The 15,386-nt window shown below is 47.5% G+C and overlaps 1 protein-coding gene across 1 annotated transcript in view; it reads right to left on the reverse strand.

Moving 5' to 3' along the window:
• LMOD1 (leiomodin 1) overlaps positions 1–10,236 on the reverse strand; it is a 43,866-nt gene extending 33,630 nt beyond the window's left edge. The window contains exon 1 of the mRNA XM_083173234.1: positions 9,625–10,236. Coding sequence (XP_083029360.1) covers positions 9,625–9,858 — 234 coding nt within the window. The 5' untranslated portion in view covers positions 9,859–10,236. The remainder of the gene's footprint in view (positions 1–9,624) is intronic.
• Positions 10,237–15,386: the final 5,150 nt, after the last annotated feature.

Here is a 15,386-nt window from a genome sequence, read left to right on the forward strand (position 1 = left end):
GACACGCAGACACTAGACATAGGGGGGAACAGGGTGGATCTGAGTTCCTCCACCTCTAATGGGCTCTGGAACATTTTTCACCTCCCCATTGTGCCCTGTGCAGTAATTCTCACAGAAAAGCATTCTACTTTGCAGGTGGGGGCCTAGAACCATACACTGGCCAGGCTCTGCCTAATGGGGGGGGGGGAAGGAGTGGGGTAATTGTGTAATTAGGTAGTATAGTGAAAGGAGTCCCCCCCCCCCCCCATCTCTCCATGACCACTTTAAGCCCTATATATATATGGGTTCATACAGCAGCACTCACAGGGCATACACTGGACAAAAATCAGACCACTCTGATCTTAGATGTTTTACATGCCAGTTGTTTTCTGCACTTCACTGTTTGCTGTTGAAGCTATGTTGCACAGTCAGCTGTCCTGAGGAAGGGGCGCAAGCCTCGAAACTGTCGACACATATATGCTGACATCGTTTTCACTGTGATTTTTTCCACATGATTTGAATACAAGTTTTTGTCTGTTTTACTGAGAGTGCCGCCTCCAGTCTTCATTTATTTGAAAACCAACGCTATATATAATATATATATATATATATATATATATATATATATATATACAAAGAGACCGAATATTAAGAGACCTAAGTGCAAGTGAAACAGACTGTTAAAGTCGGGCTTCATTGGTCCCAAGATAATTAAAAGGACTTGCGCACTATTGCACACTATTGTTTGTTGTATATATATATATATATATATATATATATATATATATATATATATATATATATATATAAAAGAAATGGAGAGATAGAGGGGGGCACCCAATAGTGCAATAAAGTTTTTTTATTTTTAAAAAACAAGTAAAAAATAAACACTCATTAAAAAGGACTCATACCGAGTTTGACCTCAGCAGTGGACTGATTACCACTAGATATATACACAATCCTCACTGGCAGTACTGCATTCCCATAGCTATAGTCACCGCTTCAGACGGCTTCCACAGGACCTCCTGCTTCTCCGAACTGCCGGCGTCTCACGGAGTCCCAGGGTAGATGTTACACGGCTTGCGTCTGCTCTCTGCCAGGAGTTTCAGAAAGAACGTCACGATGGCCACGCCCCTACGCGTTTCGTCATGGACTTCGCCAGTGAAGCAGGAGGTCCTGTGGAAGCCGTCTGAAGCGGTGACTATAGCTATGGGAATGCAGTACTGCCAGTGAGGATTGTGTATATATCTAGTGGTAATCAGTCCACTGCTGAGGTCAAACTCGATACGAGTCCTTTTTAATGAGTGTTTATTTTTTACTTGTTTTTTTAAAATAAAAAAACTTTATTGCACTATTGGGCGCCCCCCTCTATCTCTCCATTTCTTCTAGATCCTTGGTGCTTGGGATAAGCACATATCAGAAGGGGAGCGACGGTCCAATAAAATATTTAAAGGACAAGTGCAGATTGAAACTAACATTGGGTGTCTGGGAGCTAACTAGCACCGACACAAGAGCCCAGTTAATTGGGCATTTTCCTGCAAGTGTCAGCGCTCCTTTACCACCAACAAACTATCTGATTTATATATATATATAAACACATATAAAATACAGAAGTTTCCGATAATTATTTTCACAAAGGTGTATTATTGATTCCTGATTTGACCTTAGATGGATATTGGTCTCTTTCAATTCCTGATTCCTGATATTGGTCAAATCAGGAATCAATACACCTTTGTGAAAATAAATATCGGAAAACTTCTGTATTTTTTATTTTATATGTTTTATTGTTTGGAATAAACATATTCTATTTTAAGATAAATCTGTTGTTGGTGAAACACATCTAAGCGCACCTCTACATCTTTCTCTTTATCTCTTTCTATTGGACCTCTATTAACAGCGAGGCCCTAGAGTAGTGCTGCTTTCCAAAAAGCGCAGGACAAGGTCACAACCCCCCTTTATTTCTGAATATATATATATATATATATATATATACACACATATATACACACACACACACACACACACACACACACACACACACACACACACACACACGGCATTGGCCACAACCACACATCACTGGTCACAGCGTAGGCACTTAGACATTTCCAACCCAAGACACATGTGGCCCTTAATTTGGTCCTGCATACCAGTCTCAATAGGAATGGCTGTAGTGTTTTGTGCTTTCGGGAATGACATGTAATAGGAGCTAGATTATTACATACCTCCCAACTTTTGCAGGAGGAGACCTGAGACATTCCACACCTGAGGTGCGCCTCTCTCTGGAAAAGGAGTGGGGCTCTAAGTATTGTGGGTGGGGCATGGTGCGAAGAGGCGGGGCATCACTTCACAATCATGTATGGTCGTAACTTTGGGAGCGTGCCCAGTGCTCCCTGAGCAGCTCCCTCTTTGTACTGATATATGCTGTGCACATGTGCCCATCTCTAATGCAGGAAAAGCCTCTTAGATGAAGGTTCTCCAAACCTTTATCTAATTTTATTACACCTAAGCAAAATAAACACTTGCTTGTGCGCTGTTCTGCAAACCCAGGAGAAATAGTGGGTCTGACCAGAGATGAATGTTAATGCCACCACAGCAGCTGTGCAAAAATGTCAACGTGGTCAGGATTTGTATTGTGACAACTACCAACGCCTCAGATCTGCCACTTCCATATAAAGATACATCAATTTAGTACACATTAGCCATTGACCTTCTAAGTAACCCTATAGTTGCACATCCTGGCTGCTGACAGTGAGACGTCAAAGCCATAGTAAGTGTGAATGGGATTACATAGAAACCTATGGGGATGCAGCTGTCAGCACCAATGGAGGAATCGCAGCAATTTTTGCAGCTATCTGCTGCAGTCCACCCTTCATACATTCGGAGAACACGCAATATTTGTGGCTAACACATTTTCGATGAAAAAACTGTTTGTTTACAATTGTAAATGGGCCCTTCATTCCCTTACTGTGAACAGCGTTGCAAAAGTACCTTGTATTTGCGCAGTCAGCTGTTAATTGCTCCTCTGTGTAATAATTAGCATTGTGACCACACCTGAGTTAGTCATCTGGTATTGTAATATATCTTGGTAATTAGGAAATAACAAAGATGTCATAAATTACCTCAGTAACTCTTAGGGGCGCATTTATCATTGGAATGCGATACCGGGGCGGTGACATCGCCCGACATCGCATTGCGGTACCCTGCAATACCGCCGGGATGTATCATCTGGCAGGCGCAGGGACAGGGCTCCGAAAGCTGGAAGCCGGGGGGTCTGCACATGCGCGGTTATGCGCTGACCCCCGCCGACCCCTCTTACTGCACTGCCCTGCTCGGGCAGTGCGATGTATAGCCATAGGCTACAATGGGCTATCGCCATCCCAGAATGGCGATAGCCCAGGGGTGCGATGCCGGGCTGCCCGATGTTGATACATTGGGCATCTTCGCATCCCCCATAGAAACCTATGGGGGATGCGGCCGGCAGCGCTGCAGGGAGGATCGCAGCAGGGATCGGAGATCCCTGCTGTGGTCCCCCTCTAATACATTTAGGTGAAACTTAATATTTGCGGTTAACCCCCAAAAATACCCGTTTTAGCCGCAAATATTAGTTGATAAATGGGCCCCAGAACCTTAATGGCAATAATAATCCTAACATAAAAGTTGGTAAATAGCAAATACTCTACAGCTGATGTAGCCAGAAAATGTACTAACTTAGGGCCTGATTCAGACTAGAGTACATGTACAGGCTGCCCGCCACCCAGCATGCAAAGGGATGTGTTCCTTAACACATCCATAGGTGCCCATTCTGTGGGTGCTTGAGGGCCCGAGCACCCACGGAAATTGATGAGCACCCACCCGCTCAGAAGCGACCCACTCGCCCGTGTCCCACTGCACTGTGTGGACATTTATGTATTTGCCACTGTTGCCATGATTTGAATATTGGAGACAACTGTGCTGCATAATATAAATCAGTATTATTTTGTGGCCACGCCCCTTTACCATGAAGCCACTCCCCTATATTTTTGGCTTGAGCACCCACCAGCAAAAACATAAATCGGCACCTATGAACACATCCCCTTATATGCAGCCAAATGGGGGAGAAATCATTCGAAGGTCGCACACCATCAAATGATTTCTCTCCCTTTCGGTAATAAAACTCAGTCTAAACTGACTTTTATTCTGGCCACAGATTACGGAAAAGGGGGCGGGCACTGATGTCATGTGACGTCAACCATCCCATCCCACGCAGGCCTTGACATGACTGTCGACTGGGAATGGCCAGTGTTTTTATGCGGATGCCTCCCCCCCCCCCCCATGTTCGCTCCTGGAGTTTGCACGTGTCCATATTCATGCAAACCCCTACAATTCGTGCGCAAACCCCCACCATCGGACACGGGGCCAAATTCACACCCAAACGAACGGGTCTGAATCGACCGTTGATGTAGTAGGTCAGAAGTGTGTCCGTTGCCATTGAAATGAGCCAGATGGACCTACACCTCTACCTATACACATAGGAGCTTGCAGTGGCGGATCTAGACTTCTTTTCTAGGGGGGGGGGGCGGTTTACTGTTTAAACTTGACCCTCCCCCTCCAGTTGTGACTCATCCCCTTTCCATTCCTGACTCCTCCCATTGTAAGACTGCAAAAAACACCCCCCCACCACCACAAATAATAATAATTAAAAAAAAAACAATAATAAATGTTAACGAAAAAACTGTACACCAGACGTTTGGAGCTGGAGCAGGGACCAGCTGCTGGAAGGCTGATATCTCTGGTTCTGGGCATGATAGAGACAAGCCTCTAGTGTCGACAGAAAGGGGAGAGTCCCAGCTTTTGGAATATACTCTCAGAAAAACTCTAAGTCAGACAAAACCTGAGAAATATGACTGGGAATTGCAATTAACAGGCTTGGATGGGGACCACTGCTTTGAAGTCAGATATCTCCGGTTCCCAAGGGCCGATTTTCAAAAATTCTTGTACCCTTGGAAATAGGGGACCCTCAGCTTTCAGCCTAGGGCTCTTAGACTCCTGGGGGGGGGGGTTATAGGTACTCAGAACTCCTCCCTGTGTGCGCCACTGGGCCTAGATTCCATATTAAACGGATTGTGGCCTAGCTGGCAAAAGGCCATACCCCATTTTTGTGTTCACGCCTTTGGAATTACATTTGTAGGAGCAAGACCTTGTGTCATACCTCAGTTTTTATTTAGGCTGGTGGTAAGACAAGCACATTGACAATGCATCATTTCCATAATATTCCCAATATAAAAAACTAATTCCCTTTTCAGTTTGTTGTAATTTTTTTATTAGCGGGACTTTTGACAATCCAGAGTGATGTTTTGATTTCCCTTATTTCAGTGTTGAAAAAAATGACTTACAGAAGGTAAGTAGACACACACACACACACACACTCTGCTATGTAGCTGCACACCTGCTCTGACATCTGACCACCGCACCCAGCCTTTTGTATGTCATTTTTACTCATTCACTATTATTTTCTCTTATCTTTGCCACACATTTATTGCACACTGTTTCCCTCTTCACGCCTGCTCACATTTGCCTCACTTCTGACCTTCTCTGTTCCCTTCATCTTCTCACTTGTTGTTGTTTCATACTTAATTGGATTACTCAATCAACCTGATTTTACCCACTGGTCTCCTCTCTGACAGTAGTTCCTTGCCTGTTACCTTCTCTCTCACTTTGTTTTCTACCAATCTACTACAGACGCTGTCTGTCCTCCCAAATCCCTCTGTCTGCTTTCACTAACCTACCCTCTCACCTTCGGTTCCTCATGGCTGTTAATCTCTCAACTTCACTTTCTCCAACTGCTCCTCCCCCCTCCCATCCCATACCTATCCTGACCACTCGCCCCCGCACCCCCACCCTCCCAATGACCCCCCCTCGCTTCTGCAATCCCAAAAACCTTATCCACATAAATACACAACCCACCCCCCCTCTTTCCTGTGCACTATGGAACGCCAGATCCATCTGCAACAAACTCCCTGCCATCCATGACCTATTCATCTCTAGAGCATTCCACCTCCTTGCTATCACCGAGACCTGGCTCTCCACCTCTGATTCTGTCTCTCCAGCTGCTCTCTCCCACGGTGGCCTCTCTTTCTCTCACACTCCCAGGCCTGACGGTCGCCAAGGTGGCGGTGTGGGTTTTCTCCTCTCAGCCTCATGCACCCACAGTGTCATTCACCCTGAACCCTCTCTCCTTTTCTCCTCCTTTGAGTCTCACTCTATCCGTCTATACTACCCCTACCACCTCCGTGTCGCTGCAATCTATCGCCCCCCTGGCCCTATCTCCCAATTTCTTGACAACTTCGCCGCCTGGCTTCCACACTTCCTCTCCTCTGACCTGCCATCTGTCATTCTTGGTGACTTTAACATCCCCTTGGATAACCCCGCTGATCCTGGCACCTCCAAACTCCTCTCTCTCTGCTCCTCTCTTGGCCTATCTCAGTGGACTACCTCTCCCACCCACATCCAAGGACACTCCCTCGATCTCGTCTTCTCTCGCTCTTGTTCCCTTACTAACTACACTATCTCAGCTTTTCCTCTTTCTGACCATCACCTCATCTCCTTCTCCCTCACTGCTTCCCCCTCTCCCACCCCCCCTCCCAAGCGCATTGTCTCACGGCATAACGTCAACACACTTGATCTTGCTGCCTTCTCAAACACGCTGTGTCCTCTTCTCGCCCCAATCGCCCTCATGTCCTGCCCGAACCTCGCTGCCTCCCTCTATAATGACACCCTATCTTCGGCATTGGACTCTGCCTGCCCTCCCTCCTCTATCCCCCTTCGATGCTCCAACCCCCAACCGTGGCACTCGCCTATCACCCGATTCCTTAAAAAGTGCTCTCGCACTGCTGAGCGCTTCTGGAAGAAATCACGCTCCCTTGCAGATTATCTCCATTTCAAATTCATTCTTTCCTCCTTCAGCTCTGCCCTTGCTCTGGCCAAGGAATCCTACTTTAAGTCCCTCATCCTTTCCCAATCATCCAATCCCCGCAGGCTCTTCGCCACCTTCAACTCCTTGCTCTCCCCCCCTCCTCCAGCTCTTCCGTCCTCCATCGTAGCCGCTGATTTTGCTACCTACTTTTCAACCAAAATCTCCTCTCTCAGGACTGCCATCACTGCTGCCATGACCTCACCCTCTCCCTCCTCCCCTCCTACATCTCCACTCCCCTCCTTCCAACCCCTGTCCTCATTTTACCCCACCACTGCTGCTGAAGTCCACTCTATCCTTCAATCCGCTTCTCCCTCCACCTGCCCGCTTGATCCTATCCCCTCCAATATTATCCGTCGTCTCAGTCCATCAGTCTGCTCTCACCTGGCTCACCTCTTTAATCTTTCCCTATCCTCTGGGATCTTCCCTTCCTCCTTCAAACACGCTCTTGTCTCCCCAATTCTCAAAAAAACAAATCTGGACCCCAACTCTCCATCCAACTACAGGCCCATCTCCCTCCTCCCTTTTGCCTCCAAACTCCTAGAACGTCTGACCTATAATCGTCTCCTAAGCCACCTTACTGCTAACTCCATTCTAGACCCCCTCCAATCCGGGTTCCGCCCCTTACATTCCACTGAAACTGCCCTGACCAAAGTCACTAACGATCTACTATCGGCTAAATCCAAAGGCCTCTTCTCTATCCTCATCCAGCTTGATCTGTCTGCTGCCTTTGACACTGTTGACCACCCTCTCCTGCTCAACACCCTCCGCTCCTTTGGAATCACTGGCACGGTCTTCTCCTGGTTCACCTCATACCTCTCCGATCGCTCCTTCTCCGTCTGCACTCCGAGCTCCTCCTCTTTTACTACCCCCCAGCCAGTCGGTGTTCCCCAAGGGTCAGTCCTTGGCCCTCTCCTCTTCTCCCTCTACACCACCTCTCTGGGCACCCTCATCAGCTCCTATGGTTTTCATTACCACCTTTATGCTGATGATACCCTAATCTATCTCTCCTCCCCCGACTTATCCCCATCACTTCTGTCCAAGGTCTCCGAATGCCTCACGGCCATCTCAGCCTGGATGACCCAACGCTTCCTGAAACTAAACATGGCTAAAACTGAACTTCTAATCTTCCATCCCCCGAACATCCCCTCTTCTCCCACTATCTCCATCAGCATTGGTGAAACCGAGATCACGTCCACCGACCAAACGCGCTGCCTCGGTGTCATCATTGACTCCTCCCTCTCTTTCACCCCCCACATTCGTGCTCTCTCACAGTCTTGCCGCTTTCACCTACGCAACATCTCACGCATCAGACCATTCCTCTCCACTGACGCGACCAAAATTCTCATTCACTCTCTTGTCATCTCCCGCCTTGACTACTGCAACATCCTTCTCTCTGGGCTACCTCTCACCCGCCTCGCACCTCTCCAATCCATTCTTAACGCTGCTGCTAGGCTCATCTTCCTCTCCCGCCGCTCTACCTCCGCCTCCCCCCTCTGTTTATCTCTTCACTGGCTCCCCATTCCTTTCCGAGTTCTCTTTAAACTCCTCACCACCACCTACAAGGCTCTCTCCTCCTCCACAGCTCCCTACCTCTCTTCACTGATCTCTATCCACACTCCCTCTCGTCCTCTTCGCTCCATCGCTGACCGCCGACTGACCTCTCACCTAATCACCTCCTCCCACTCCCGTGTCCAAGATTTCTCTCGCGCTGCCCCCCTGCACTGGAACAACCTCCCGCCACCCATCAGGCTATCTGATTCCCTTACCTCCTTCAAGCGCTCCCTCAAAACCCACTTTTTTCGACTAGCCTATCCCTCCTCCTAACCTCTTTTGATCCTCCTATCCTGCCTCCGTTCCCCTCCGTTCCTACTTATCCTATTGTATTGCGTTCGTCCACCCACCTATTTTTAGTATGTTAACTCTTATGAGCAGGGCCCTCCTTCCTCACGTACTCACCCTACCTCATTACCTCACCTGTGCTCCTGTCCTGTTCTTCCCTTCCTCTACTTCATCTTCAGTCTCCTTGACAATTTTGACACCTACTTCTGAACTGATGCTGATTTTAGTTCTACCAGCTATACCCCTATTTATACTGTATCTTTCAACACACCCTGTACGTTACCTTGTAATTTTTTTTTTTTGTTTGCTATGTACGGCGCTGCGGACACTTTGCGGCGCCTTATAAATAAACGTACTACTACTACTACTTTCACCCCCTCGCGGTCTTCCTGATGCTGGGTACAGCTGAGCATACTCTTCCCGTGATGTGATGTCATGACATCACATCGACCACACAGCAAAGTACAGTAGCGCTGAGTCATAGGAAACAAGTGGCAGTGCTGCAGGTGTGGGAACCACATCTCATTAAGAAAAGAGCCACATGTGGCTCAAGAGCCACAGGTTGGCCACTCCTGATCTACAGTATCTAGATGGACAGTCAATAGGTCGACACCAAAAAGTCAACATACAATAGGTCAACACAGACAAAATTTTGACATGCGCTAGGTTAACACTGGCAAAAGGTCGACATCGTCATTATGTCAACACAAGCAAAAGGTCAGCATGAAAATGTTTTTTTGTTTTTTTTTGTCATCATCGTGGACTACAATTGAGAACGGTCACAGTCTATGTAATAATCCACCCCCTCCCAAGTACATATGGTTTATGGGTGAGACTAGAGCAGCACTTACCTCAGGTGCTAGCTGTGCCTGGGCCAGTCTCTTGCTCTCTCTCTCTGCCTCCCTCTGGCTGGACGCCCTCTCAGTCTGGTCCCTGCGCAGCCCAGCAGACACCCCGGCGTCCGGGTCCCCTGCATCCAGCTCCTTTTGCAGCTGCTCCATCTCCTCGGGAGATAACGTGGACAGCAAGTTATCAATGTCTGGGTCTTCGCTCACCTGGCGTCGGTACTTAGCCACCCGCGACATGCTGACTGATCGCTGGGAGTAGAAGATCGGAGACACCTGGGGGGGAGATTGCGGAATGGATGTAGAGAAAAGGCAGGCACAGAGGATGAGGGGGACAGGTTGGACACACTCCGTGGTACAGGATACCCACTACCACAGATCGGCCACGGAATTCCACAGCACTTTTTGAACTCTGATAAAACTTGTATCAGACAGCACAATCCCGGTATAACGGTAACAACTCAATGCAAAGTAGAACGTCTGTCAGGTCTCTAATGGATCGCTATGGAATTATTTTGCGAAAGATGACAATCCTGCAGATTATTCTTCTAGAACAAGGAATACCCTCAGGTGCGGGTGCATGAGCCCGAACAAGGGGATACTGTGTTATTACAATTATCATCTCATTTCTCCCCCACCCCTTTCTCCTCTGGAGCTTCCCCCCTTCTCCTCTGCCAAAGGCTCAGATTCAATACATTCTTGTGAATGTTCCACTCATGCCCAAATTTAGAGAGAGGACACATCGCTTTTTATGGAAATCAGTGAGGGCTGGAGAGAACGTGCCTAGTATCTATGTACACACATAACAGCTGTATGCATGCCATGGGCTGCTGCAGCACTAAGGAATATGATCAACTTTCTACTATTATATAGGTTCATTAATAAAGGGGTTTTCATATAAAGTGCACTACATATACCAGAAGATCCATGCTGATAAACACCACTTACTCAGAGATAAAAGTGAGTATACCCAGTAATATAATTGAGACTTTACTTATTTCTGTCCCCAAGATAAGGAACTTGTAAGTATAATCTTCATTAATTAACAAATCCTTATTTGGTAAAGAATAAAAAAATCTCACTGTTTACAGTCAGTTTGCTGTGAAATATCTGTGGCTCTAACAGTTATTACTACACACCCCAGGAATGTCATGCAGGACCACAGATCATAATAACATATACCGTGCGTCCTCCCCAATGCCACCTGCGAGTAGGGAACGCAGAGGGATGATGGGGTTATAAGGTTAATTTGAAGCAATGTATGCATTAAATCATACTTAAAAGAAACTACAAAGGAAACGTTGTTGATTATAGAGGGTTGATCAGTAGCAGAGACCAAAATAAACCAGAACCTGTCCGTGTACTAGGGATTTCTTTGCAGATCAAAGAAGTAACAAGATGTGAAGTCTATTTATCAAAGAATATTTAAGGGATATTCCCCATGTACCTGAAAATATTAAGGATCCCATGACTGTATCTATAAAAGACCCATTGTGGACTGAATAAGCAGCTTTACTGCTCTCCTCTGCTGGCACTTGTAGTTCTACAAGAAGCATAAAGCTCTGGCAGCCATGGCTATACTTGCATTTCTTCATGTATGTATTCAATACAAAATTATTTTACTTACACACAACGCCATAAACCAAACTACACCAACATACATCTCTTCTCTTATCTCAAAATATCATCCAACACGACCTCTACGCTCCTCCCAAGATCTGCGTCTCTCATCCACACTCATTACCCGCTCCCATTCCCGACTGCAGGACTTTCTTCGGGCTGCACCCACTCTGTGGAATGCCCTCCCAAGCACAATAAGACTCTCCTCCAGTCTCCAAACCTATAAGCGTGCCCTGAAAACTCATCTCTTCAGGTAAGCTTATCAAATTCCAGAACCAGTCACGGAACCTTGCATTCTGGTATAATCGATGCAATAAAGAATACAGTATCTATCCTTATGTATCAATCACTGTTTCCCTGGAGATTGTAAGCTTGCGAGCAGGGCCCTCCTACCTTTTGACTGTCTGTAAATACCCTGTTTGTTGTATCACTGTCTCCTTTTGTAAAGCACAACAGAATATGCTGCGCTATATAGGAAACTGTTAATAAATAAATAAAGAATACATTTATACAAGCCTCAGTGTACTGTAGCAGTTTAAGGTTATCTGTAATTGCTGGGACCAGTAGTACCACATAAAAATGCATTTTTTAATTACCACAACAGCTAATTGTTTACGGGAGCAGTGCCAGAGCTTTCATTATCCGGCTGTTCTATCTAACGGAGTAGGAAAACCTTTTTAGAGGCCCCAATTCCCGTAGGAATCCAACCCTGTGCTGCATAATCTGTGTCATGACAGAGTCTGTTTTTGCTTGCAAGATTTTGTCACAGCAAGGGACCCATTTATTATTTCATATTTGTGGCTAATTCCCCCAAAACAATCCTTTTAAGTACCCCGGAATGTACAGTATATAGGAGAGACTGCAGCAGGAATCTCTGATACCTGCTGTGATCCCTCCTGTCCCATTCACAGCCGTATCCCCCAAAGGTTTCTATGGGGGATGTGATGCTGCCATTTGTTGCCTATGGGCTACTTACCGAAGCTCTGGTCGGGCAGCACAGCCACAGACCACCAGAAACCGGCAAAGCAGATCGCAGGGATGGGCAACTTTCAGACATACATCTCACCGATAGGATCGCATATTGCAACGCGATCCTGGGCGGTAAGATTCCACCCAGATCACATTGTGTAGGTGACCCTTAGTTAATGGGCTTAGTTGGTTTTCTCATAGCAGGGATATGAACACTCATCATTTCATTAGATCATTTTGTGGGGTCATTGCAGTAGCAAACACAGGATTTCTAGATGGGGGTTTCCAACTGCTTTATTTTAGATTGTATGTGGTCAGGCCATAAAGAGGACATAGGCATTGAACCAGCTATAACATGCACATACATTGTACTTAACAGGGTATTGTCTAATCGCTGTGCCCAATTATCCCCCCACAAATGACATAACTCTCTTGTTGGATAAAATTGGCCACAGCAGCCATCTTTATTGAAACAATACAAAATTAACAATAATCAAAAACATTCCCCACGGAAGGTGGTCCCCGAGGCCCTCAATAAATCAATCCACACCTCTAAGCACTTCCAGGAGTTGTTACCCCCAGCCGATAGCGATTGGCTCGAGGGCACCAATTGTCAACACCCAGTGCTCATTAATTAGCCTCACCCAGGGGAGTCCAGCCCCCTCATGGGGCCCTCCCCGCCGCATAATTAAGCCTCAATGCCACCAACCTCGAGGACCCCCCTCCGCACAGGCCACTGTGACAAAAGACAACCTATCAATAATTCTTCCTAAAAATTATAAAATTAGGGAGGGTGGGTGGGAGCTGTTCAGAAAAATCTCCCAGTGACCCCTATTTCCTGCCTGCACTCTGCTTATATACCCTTACTACACCCCGTTAAGCCCCTCCCCCTATGACCCTCTCCTTAGACACCCCTTCTATGACTGTCCAGCTAGTCAGCTCCCTACAAACCCTGTCAGGGGAGCCTACCCCCAGGCTTTGCCTCCAGTCCGGCTCCTACATGACAGGGTATTGTCTAATCGCTGTGCCCAATTATCCCCCCACAAATGACATAACTCTCTTGTTGGATAAAATTGGCCACAGCAGCCATCTTTATTGAAACAATACAAAATTAACAATAATCAAAAACATTCCCCACGGAAGGTGGTCCCCGAGGCCCTCAATAAATCAATCCACACCTCTAAGCACTTCCAGGAGTTGTTACCCCCAGCCGATAGCGATTGGCTCGAGGGCACCAATTGTCAACACCCAGTGCTCATTAATTAGCCTCACCCAGGGGAGTCCAGCCCCCTCATGGGGCCCTCCCCGCCGCATAATTAAGCCTCAATGCCACCAACCTCGAGGACCCCCCTCCGCCACCAAGCACGGGGTTAAGCCCTTGACCCCGGGCGACCCCCCCACATCCGGAACGCTGTTTCTATCCCTTCCTGTAGTCCCAAGGACCAAACATCGATCCCTACAGCGTTCAAATGCACACCGTCTCCTCTCCAAAAAGCACCGGCACCAGACTCAAGTTCCCTGTGCCTCACCACCACCGCGCCGTTTCTAGCCATAAAACGCCCAATTGCCCTGTTGACTTTTATCCGTGCCTTATTGATCTTGTCAGCCGACCTTGCATCCCTCCAATAACGGCGCGGCACAATATCCGACCAAACTGTGATCACCTCTGGAAACATTGCCCATAAACGTAGGAGATCAAACTTGATATCCCGTATCAACTCCCTAAATGGTCTGCTCCCAAGGTCATTCCCTCCCACGTGCAACACTAATATGTCGGGAGCCCTATCGAGCCAAACAAAACGGTGAAATTCCTGTAACATTCCACTCCATACCATACCGCGCTTCCCCAGCCATCGAACCACTGCCTCCTCTCTATCCAAACCTAGCTGGCGGCCGTTCGGTCTGACATCAGCCCGCAAAGCTCCCCAAAAGACATATGAATGTCCTAAAATCCAAATCAGGCACGGGGGATGCCCTAAAATTAGAAAGAACACAATCAGCCTCAACAATCCCCTAAACGAACATATGAACGAAAACGAGACGATTCCCATCGCCCAATGCGCTTAATCAGCTCATCTCCCAAACCCATCCTAGCAGCCTCAGTTGCGGCCCCGATGCGGAAAGAGTGACCCGCGTATTCCTCCCCCTTGAGGCCCAACGTCCGCAGGACTGCTCTAAACACGCTTGTGAACTGGAACCATGATAAAAAGGACCCATTCGCATGCATCAGCAAAGGATCCCTTTCTCTGCCCACTCTGACTTCCTTAAATATCCTCAGCCGTGCTACCGGGCACATATCTGAGCCCGGTACAGAGAAGAGAACTACCTTCTTCCCCCTCCCTAATTGATCCGTCTTAGACCTCCTCACCACTAGCTCCACCCTATCCGAGTATAAATCCACATCCTCCCCTAACAAACCTCCCGGCCTGGAGACGCTTGGACTCACGAGTTCACCAATCCGCAGTGCCCCGAAGAAGGCAAGCGAAAAGGCTACCCCGAACAACCTTTCCTCGAAATTGGAACTACAGACCTCACCCAACTTCCTGCCCATATTCTGCAACAACTGGAAGGACACCGGCCTTCTCTGATCCTGTACTACATGTCCTTTTCTCCAGCCTTTTAAAGCCTGCGCAATCAGGAAATTCTTTGTGACATCAGGCCTCCCACCTGCACGAAACCCAAAAGCTAAGCCCGCCATACAGCGCGTGATCTTAGCCACTGACCAACCAATCTCCTTACAATGGCCTATGTATAGCAAGACAGCCAACTCGTCATCATCCTCTTTCAAACCTACTACCTCACGCCATTCTAACCAGCTCCGCCATTCCTGGTTGTATGCCGACCATGTATTTGGGGCCAAGGATTCCCTGATGAGCTGATCGACTACCCGTCCAGCAGAGCCCAGAGCCGACTCGGGAACCCGGTCCCCTCCCTGTCCGCCTCTGGCGCCAACTCCCGGAATCGTTCCCACTGTGAACGAGATAAAGAATCCGCAATGCCGTTAGAGACACCGGGAACGTGCCTAGCCACAACCCACAAATTCAAAGCCAGACATTCCAATACCAACTGCTGCAAAATAGTAACCACCGGAGGTGAAGATGCCGACAATTGATTAATAGCCATGACCACCCCCAAATTATCGCAGTAAAAACAAATCTTCCTATCGCGGAACAGCTCAC

Source organism: Crinia signifera, chromosome 2 (genome assembly GCF_055691185.1).
Source record: "Crinia signifera chromosome 2, ASM5569118v1, whole genome shotgun sequence".
NCBI classification, from domain to species: Eukaryota; Metazoa; Chordata; class Amphibia; order Anura; family Myobatrachidae; genus Crinia; species Crinia signifera.